The following is a 9,447-nucleotide window of genomic DNA, read 5'->3' on the forward strand; positions in this document are numbered from 1 at the left end:
TGTTTAAGGCCAGCCTTGACAACTTACCAAGACACTGACTTAAAATAAAAATTAAAAAGGGCTTGGGGATATAGCTCAGAGGTAGAGCACTTGCCTAGCATTTGCAAGACCCTGGTTTCAATTCACAGTACTGCCAAAATAAATAAATAAATAAACATTAGGCACAGTAAGAGATTAACAACAACTACTACTGAATAAAATAGAACCCTATACTGTAATTAAAGTTATGTGAATGTGGTCTCTTTCTTTCTCTCTCTAAAAAATATCTTAATCCCTCATTGTACTTTAGTACTATTTTTGGATCCTGGTTGACTTTAGATAACTGAAATTGTGGAAAGCAGAACCTGGGATAAGGGGGAACTACCATAACTCAATTATACTACCTTTGGTACCCAAGTTTACATATGAATTTGATGGAAGGAGGTTTTTCTTTTCTTCTTTTTTAAAAATATTTTTTAGTTATACATGGACACAATATCTTTATTTTGTTTATTCATTTTATGTGGTGCTGAGGATTGAACCCAGTGCCTCACACATGTGAGGCAAGCATTCTGCCACTGAGCCACAACCCCAGCCCAGAAGGAGGTTTTTCTATACTCAGAATTATTACATGCATTGTTGTATGATCTTTAACCCAAGGTCACAGCAGTTAAAAATGGAGCCAACGAAACTCTCATCAGATTTATACCTCTATGTTAAATACACTTCCTCATGTTGAACTCTGCTATACAGCTGAAGAGTGTAACCAAATAGCAAGATTTAATTCCATTCCTTATAAATGCATGTCTGAATGTCCCTGCTCTGCTTTTCTAGAAGTTTGATTTTAGAAAAACTAAAATCAAACTTCTAGAAAAGTTTGGCCATAGAAAAACCGTAGAATCTTAGAAACACAAAAGATCATCTCTAATTTCTTAGCTGATTATATTAAGGCAGAGAGATATGCTTTATTCAAGATGTATAGTAGCAAGGCTAAGCCTAGATCTGAAACTGATTTCTTAATTCCCATTTCAGTACTCTCTTCCTGAAAGAGTGACTTCTTTTAGGGATCCCATGTAAGTATTAGTTTTGTTGAACCTGGTCAATCAGTTGAAAGATTCCTTCATCTTAACTTTTATTAAAAAATTGTGGATTTTTGTTTTAATTTTTTCCCAAGTAAGGTATGAAACTGATTTTTTTTCCTCAAGAAACTTATCCATAATTTTCTTTTGTTTTTGTTTTGGCACTGGAAATTGAACCCAGGGAGGCTTTACCGTTTAGCTACGTCTCCAGTTCTCTTTACTTAAAAAAAAAAAAATATATATATATATATATATATATATATATATATATATATATATTTCCTTTTTTAGTTGTTAATAGGACTTTATTTTTATTTGTTCATATGTGGTGCTGAGAATCGAACGCAGTGCCTCACAATTGCTAGGCAAGGGCTCCACCACTGAGCTAGAACCCCAGCCTTCTTTTCTTTTTTTTTTTTTAATTGATTTTATTTTTTATTTATTTTTTAAACTAATTTTATTTTTTTAATATTTATTTTTTAGGTGTAGATGGACACAACACAATCCTTTTATTTTTATGTGGTGCTGAGGATTGAACCCTGGTCCCACCCGTGCTAGGCAGGTGCTCTACCGCTGAGCCACAATCCAGCCCTGATTTTATTTTTTAAATACATGATAGTGGAATGCATTACAATTCTTATTATACATATAGAGCACAACTTTTCATGTCTCTGTTTGTATATAAAGTATGTTCACACCAATTCATGTCTTCATACATGTACTTTGGATAATGATGTCCATCACGTTCCACCATCATTGTTAATCCCCTGTCCCCTCTCTTCCCTTCCCACCCCTCTGCCCTATATAGAGTTCATCTATTCCTCCCATGCTCCCCCTCCCTACCCCACTATGAGTCAGACTCCTTATATCAGAGAAAACATTTGGCATTTGTTTTTTTGGGATTGGCTAACTTCACTTAGCATTATCTTCAGCTCCATCCATTTACCTGAAAATGCCATGATTTTTTTCTCTTTTATTGCTGAATAATATTCCATTGTGTGTATATGCCACTTTTTTTTAATCCATTCATCTACTGAAGGCCATCTAGGTTGGTTCCACAGTTTTAGCTATTGTGAATTGTGCTGCTATAAACATTGATGTGCCCAGCCCTCTTTTTACTTTTTAAGACAGGGTTGCTGAGCTGGTCTCTAACTTGCAATTCTCCTTCCTCAGCTTCCCAAGTAGAATAGATGTGTGCCACCATGACCAGCATTATCCCTCTTGAATGTTAAATTTTTCCCCCCAGTGCAGGAGATGGAACTCATGACCTTGCATGTGCTGGTCAACTGCTCTACTACAGAGCTACATCTCTAGCCCTTAAATACTCATTTTCCTTCCTCTGGGAAGATATCAGCATGTCATTTATAAATAGATGACAGTATGAAGCACAGAGCCACAGGTAAACTAATTTTTGTCTAGACTTCCCTAGAGAGACCCTGGATAGGTATTTGTGTCAGAAAATACTTCAGGATGAATGGTTGGGTTAAGAGAAATGTAGGTGGAATTCAACATCTTAGACTAAACTGTTTTTCAAGACTCCACTTAAGAGCAGTTTATCAACATGTTACCAATTAACACATCAAAGAAGAAAATGGCCTGGGCATAGCTTTCTGACTAATTACTTTTTTTATATTTAGGTGGGGAAAAGTGGCAATGTACCAGCAGGCACTACGGTGGATAGTACCATCACACATCCATCTGAGTTTGACTTTTACCTTTGTAGTCATGCAGGAATTCAGGTAATTTGAAAGCTGATTCAGATCATTGGCCTGATAGGAAGATGTTTGCAAAATTTAGCAACTAGCTTGAGTAGACTTGTTATCAAATATTTTGCTTAACTTTTTAATACTTATATTCTAAAATTGTTATCTTTTGGTCTGGGTATCTGCTTGTAGGTGTGCTAGGGAGTAATACTTCTGAGTATGAGGATTAGGTTTCAGTTTTCCTCTCAAGTAGTCCACCTATGTTAGAAATACATTAATCCTAAAACTCTCTCTCCAGGGAACCAGCCGCCCTTCACATTACCAGGTCTTGTGGGATGACAACTGCTTCACTGCAGATGAGCTCCAGCTACTGACTTATCAGCTGTGTCACACCTATGTGAGGTGCACACGCTCAGTCTCTATTCCAGCCCCTGCATATTATGCCCGGCTAGTGGCATTTAGGGCGAGGTATCATCTGGTGGATAAAGATCATGACAGGCAAGTTTCTCAAGCACAATAAAATCTTTTTCTATTTTACCAGCATGTTAAAAAAATGAGCTACTACAGAAAACTCTGAAAGATTTAAGTTTCCTTTTAGGGCTTAAATTGCACAGAAGAAATAAATTTGCCTAAGCCTCTGAGAGCTCATAGTGTAACTTCTGGTCCAAGAAGTGCTCAGTCTTGTTTATACTTGTATTGTGTCTCTACAGGAGTCTGATTTGGAGCTGCCTGTGGGTTTCCCATATAGCAAATACATTTCAGTTCTGATTAGGTCCTGAGTAACCTCCAACAGTACCCAGCACAGTGCTCCTATCAGAGCAATCACAAGCCTGTGGATTCTACTTCATGTAAGGGGGTGCCCTGACTAGATCACTTAAAATTTTTTTTTTTAGTTGTTGATAGACTTTTATTTATTTGTATGCTGAGAATCGAAACCAGTGCCTCACATATGCCAGGCAAGTGCTCTACTGCTGAGCCCCAACCCCAGCCCTGACTAGTTCACTTTGTTTTTGGTACCCTCTGGAAGAATGCACCAGAGTGAACCTGGGTGTCTGTAGGAATGGAGCCAGACCTTCTCACCCCCAAATAGAGATCCCAAGAGAATCAGACATTTTGACCTGTTACTGAGCTACTATTAAATAGCTAAACAAGCCCTTTGCATTAATTTTCTTTTCCAAATGACCATCTGTGAAGTGTAGCCCTTTCTGGGCTCTCCCCCAAGTCTGAATTCAGCTGCTAAATAGTAGACATTCCACTGCAAGTCTATTTCTGTAAGGGTTGAAAATACACTATTATGGAAAATGCCCAGCTGTGGCTTTGTACCTTTCATTCTGTAATATACATTCATTCATTCAACACATTTATTAGGTATTGACTGTGTGCCTGGTACTCTGCTAGGTGCTAGAAATACCAAAATGAGTAAGACAGGCTTCCTGTCTATGGGGATTTTATATTTCAATGTGGGAGACATACAGGCAAATATAGAAGTGCAGACAGTCTGAATCAATATAGATAAAAGTGCAATAGGAGATTTATAGCTAGCTGAGTATATAGCTGGATTTGGCTCTATGAAGAAGAGAGAAGGATTCTTCCAGGCAGTGAGAACAATGGGCATAAAGGAGAGAAATCAAGTGACATGTTTGTCTGGAGCATATTAAGGGGAAACAGCAAGCCTGAGGCTGGAAAAGTATGTTAGAGTAAGATTGTCTTGTTAAATGTAAAAAGGTCTTCCTGGGATAGAATACACAGGATTTAACAGTATTGAGTATGAGTGGCAGAGGAGACGATAAAATAAAAGATGAAAGATTTTGAACCTAAATGATAAGGATAATAATGTGAAGAGAAGTTAGAAGAGAGCTCTTTCTATCACATGATATTCTTAAGGAGTATATTTACAAGTTGTTGGTTACCCCCCAAAAAAAACAAATTTCAGAGGCCTCTCTACCTGTCCAAGGTTGTGTAGCTAGGAGGGGAAAGCAAGAAAAGATGGCTGTGCAGTAACATTTGCAGTGTCTACTATGTTCCAGCACTGTGCTAGGCACAGAGATTCATTCATTCAACCGTTATTGAGACTATATTATGTGGTAAGCCTTACAGATACAGTGGTGAGTAAAATGGACAAAGTTATTACTTTCTTTGAATTTACATTCCTGTGGATAAAGAAATAATTACTCAGTTAATAATTTCATTTCAATTGTGTTTAGTACTCTAAAATAAAAGTACAGGATTCTATAAAACCATATTCCAGAAGATCCTGACCTGGACTTAAGAGGCAGGAAAGATTACTATGTAGAAAATGACATGTAACCAAATGAAGCCTAGTAGGAATTAACCAGACACAATGGTCATAGAAGTCCTTATATAGGCATCATTAAAGATTTGATTCTTATAGACATTATTTTATTTAATTATTGTAACCACTCATTAAATAAGTTGCATTACATTTTTTTTCAGTTGATGTTTAGAGAGACATAAATTATTAAAGAAACCCCAGGCTTGAACCTAAGATCTTCTTGGATCCAGTATCATTTGTGCTGTTTGAAACAGGTGAAGTTTGAAGCACTGTTCTGTCATGTGTATTTTTTTTTTTCCTTTATTCTCGTTACAGCGCGGAAGGCAGTCATGTGTCAGGACAGAGCAACGGCCGGGATCCTCAGGCCTTGGCTAAGGCTGTGCAGATTCACCATGATACCCAGCACACAATGTATTTTGCCTGAGAGTCTCAGAAAAAAAGAACTCAACCAGTTTGGTACCCCATACAGCCTCAAAATGTTTCAAATGCCTACCGCCTCTAGATAGAGCCAAGTTGACTTCAGTTGGTCTTCTACCAGCAGTTCGGAATAGTTGCACTGAATCTATACTTTGCAGCACTGTCTGATGCATCAACAAATTGAGCCATTTTTTTAAAGTAATAGATACTCATAGATTATCTTTTCTGATGCACTGGACAGAATTTTTACCTCAATGTGCAAAGGCTGATCAGCCTGAACTTTCTAAAGGACTTTACAAGAAAGGTTTCTATGGAATATTTTGCTAGCTGTGGTGTTCACCGCATCCCTCTAGTCTTATAAGAGAAGATTATCCCTTTTTTTCTGTGTTTATTGAGTGGGGGTGTATGCATAAGTGGGAAAGAAAAACCAAACAAACTACTTCAGTTCAGTGTAACTAATTGGATGAGCCCATAGACTTTTTAATGGAGATTTCTGACTTTACCACTGTAAATGCCTTTAACGAGCATTAATTTTTGAAAGTTTTACAGAGTTTAATATTATTAGTTTTACTACTTTATCTTATTGATCTCTGCAGACTTGTGCTGGTGCAAGTATAGACTGCTAGGCAATTGCACTATATTTGGCTGCAGATTCAAACAGGCACTTCTCTTATTCAGTTGACTTTAATGAATGTGTGACATAAACAGATGAAATGCATGTCACAGTGACAGATAATACTGCCATGGAAAAAGTACATGTTTCTCCCTATTTGAAAAAAAAAATTAGCTTTTAGTATTTTTCCAAGTTTTCAAAAGTGCCCATTTTATGCTGCTGCGGTGTGATTTGTTAGATCTAAATGATTTTTAAACTTTTCTCATAGAAAGTTAACTTTGGCAATAAACATTTTTTAAGGTCCCTCCTCTTCTTCCCCCAATGATGTAGTTTTCTAGATGAGATTTCAGTATGATTTTATCAGCTATTTCTTATATATCATAATCTGGCAATTTCTGAAACCAGTCAGAAAAGACATATATTTCCATGCCTTTTGAAAGAATTGTTTTTTACTTGTTTTATAGTCAGAATCGGTGTCCTGTCATTTTGTTCTAAAATAAGCTAGAACCAGGATGCTTTCTTATTGGATAGGGTTTGCCAGTGATGTTGCACTTGCAAAAAAAAAAAAGTACCAGCATTGAACATTTTTTCCTGGAAATCAAGTTTATTTACACAATTACTTGCAGTGCATTTTTTTTTCCTTTTTCTTTCTCTTTCAACCTGAAATGTACTTGGGTTTTCCTTCCTTTTATTCAACTAAAACTGTGTAGAAAAGGTTGATTTTTCTGAAGATTCTGGAATCCACTCACAGGGAGACAGGATTCCTTTCTTGCCCAAAAAAGGGAGTTGATCTAAAGCAAGCATCAATTAAAATGTAAGGGAAAATATATTCTGTATTTAGTGTAGATAATACTTTGTAATGGACGACAGTTACATAGAGTCTTGTTAGTTCCAGCCAGTGTTTCCCAGCCCACATTTTACTGATTGATTTATTCTCCATCCTGGAACCACTGGAGTGAGAGATTAAGGGCCCTCGAGGAGCCATACTCCATTGGCTGAGGAAGATGCTGGGGGAAGAGACAGACACAATGTGGTGAAAACGTCTGGAAACTGCTGGTGGGAAACACTGGATCAGATGGTGAAGGATGTTTGCTTGAACTCATTAGTTGGTCCAAATCTCTTAAACTGGCCTTCTCAAAATCCCAGCAATATAAAGCACTGTTTTTCTTCAGTCTTTTAAACAAGCTTGTAAATACATTGAAGTTTACATTTCCATGTACTGTTGCTCAGCGGCGCCCCAGTGTTTGCTGAGACTGGTCTCTGAATGAGAGTTTTATAATGTCTATCAAGTCCTATAGCTCATTACCATGAGTGCAGATGTCCTTAATCTCTGCAGATAGTGGGAAGAAAGCAAGTTCTGTGACTGAAGCACAACATAGGCAGGAGAGAAGAGATGGCAGATGTTAATTTCTTAAGATTTTTCCTTTTTTGCAAATACCTCACTTGGTTAATACAAATCAGGACATGTTGGTGAGGGGCTGGCTGCTGCTTTTATTCACACTTGTTCAGGGAGAGCACAGAAAATACTCTTCAGCATGGCCGCTCTGGACCCAAGAGGAGGAAAAAAATGGAAGCTTTTTAGGAGAAGAAAGACTCTTGGTGGCTGACTGGCTGGCCAGCAGGCACCACACCTGCACTTGAGTGCCTCGGGCTTGCTTCTTAAAAAAACGCACAGAACGCTCACCATCTCCTGGCATCTACGGAGCAGGGAGCAAGGCCGAGTGCCCAGAAGCCCTGATACGCTTGCCTGCAGTTGGGCTGTATGCTCAACCTTGAACTATACCTTTTGTAGACCTCAGTCAGTCCTAGTACACTGGGGCCAATCAGTGTGGTGGTGGAGGAAAAGCCGGGAGGCCTATTTTTATAGGAAAACAGTACCAGTAAGGGTGCAATGCTGTCATTTTGGACAAAAAGAAGTAGGATTATTGGGAAAAACTTGCTGAGGGGTGAATAATCTTTAAAAGATAATTACTGCACAATCAGAATTGCAGCAATTCCATTGCAAGCAAGTCTGAATGCATAGTTTTAATTTAATTTGGCTTGATGAGCCAATAGGTAAACCCCCTTGGGACTGACTGAATCGTTATGCATGTGTCAATCAATGGGAGGTGTGCATTCTCTAGAAGTAGAGTTAGGCTGTTTGGTTTTTTAAAAATGCAGCCTGTTTAGGCTCTGTCATGTGGTGTGAAAGATTTAAATGTAGCAATGCTAAAGAGTAACAATTTGAGGATAAGGAGCAGGACATTAAGAGAGTGGTGAAGACCCAAATGTTGAACTAATTATGTTTTGTTGTTGTTATTGTTAGCTGTTATAAAGTGAACCAGCTGGTGTAATGCAGCCAGCATTCTGGGCAGGCAGAACATATTCATTCTTACTGTAAATTCTATTTGCTGCTTCCAAAGGTGATGATTTACATGCAGACATGTTCTATATGGTCTGTATTTTAGGATCTGGTGCCCAGCCTATATCAGAGCTTATCTATCTGGCTGAGCTACCTACCCCTTCCCACGGGCAAAGGTTTAACAAAGCTCACCCTCTCCATCCTGTCCTAGCAACCCTTTATGGTGTGCTGTAAGGTTTTCTTGCTCAATAGCAGGGTGGTTACTCTGCTTTCATTTTAAGAAGGTGGAGGCTGAGGGCATTGTATCAATACTGCTTCAACTCCAAGAATTTTTCCTTGTAAAATTAAAGGAAAGAGCTTGTTATCTACCAATTAACCATTTTCTTATCCCTTGCTATTGACATATTCATGCTCTTTCATGTCTAGTGGCTGAAAATGTTTGCATTGGTTCATTTGACTAATGGTGTGATTTTTGTTCCTCGACTGTTAGACTTGTAATGTTTTAAAATGTATTTTATTAAATTTGGACTGGATGTATGTCTCTAGCAATACGAGGTACTTTCTAAGCTATTAAGGGAGGGGTTGTATCCCCATGTGGAGATAAAATAATGGTTGTTTAAATTTGCAAATTTTTTTTTTTGGCCTGCAGGGATATTTTGTGTTCATGTGTCCAAAAAAAAAAAAAAAAGGAGAATAAATTGGCATTCTTGTGCCAAAAGTTGTTTTCTTGTCAGTTTTCTAATAACTATAGAGTACACTGTATGGCAACACACATGTTGCTTTTAAAACCAATTTCCTCAGCTTGAGAAATTCGACAAAGAAGAAAAATGGGAAAACTTTGTTTTGAACTTCTGGGTCACCGTATTTTAGGAATTGCTATATGAGAATTTTAGAAGAGTTTCTCAGCAACATTTCACAAATGGAAATTTTTATGATTCATCAGAATTCTGGATTCAGCTCTCAATGAGAAGATCTATTTCAGTGAGGCCTTAAGAAAAATTTAAGTCCCAAGACAGGGCGGT

General features: G+C 37.7%; 1 protein-coding gene across 4 annotated transcripts in view; it reads left to right on the forward strand.

Annotated features, from left to right (window-relative positions):
- The window catches only part of Ago4 (argonaute RISC component 4), a 38,508-nt gene extending 29,362 nt beyond the window's left edge, over window positions 1-9,146 (forward strand). For all 4 annotated transcript variants that reach the window (XM_078025908.1, XM_021735510.3, XM_078025910.1 and 1 more), the window contains 3 exons: window positions 2,696-2,797; window positions 3,060-3,259; window positions 5,370-9,146. In XM_078025908.1, coding sequence (XP_077882034.1) covers window positions 2,696-2,797; window positions 3,060-3,259; window positions 5,370-5,478 — 411 coding nt within the window. In that variant the 3' untranslated portion in view covers window positions 5,479-9,146. The remainder of the gene's footprint in view (window positions 1-2,695; window positions 2,798-3,059; window positions 3,260-5,369) is intronic.
- Window positions 9,147-9,447: the final 301 nt, after the last annotated feature.

Source organism: Ictidomys tridecemlineatus, chromosome 11 (assembly GCF_052094955.1).
Source record: "Ictidomys tridecemlineatus isolate mIctTri1 chromosome 11, mIctTri1.hap1, whole genome shotgun sequence".
Classification (NCBI taxonomy): domain Eukaryota; kingdom Metazoa; phylum Chordata; class Mammalia; order Rodentia; family Sciuridae; genus Ictidomys; species Ictidomys tridecemlineatus.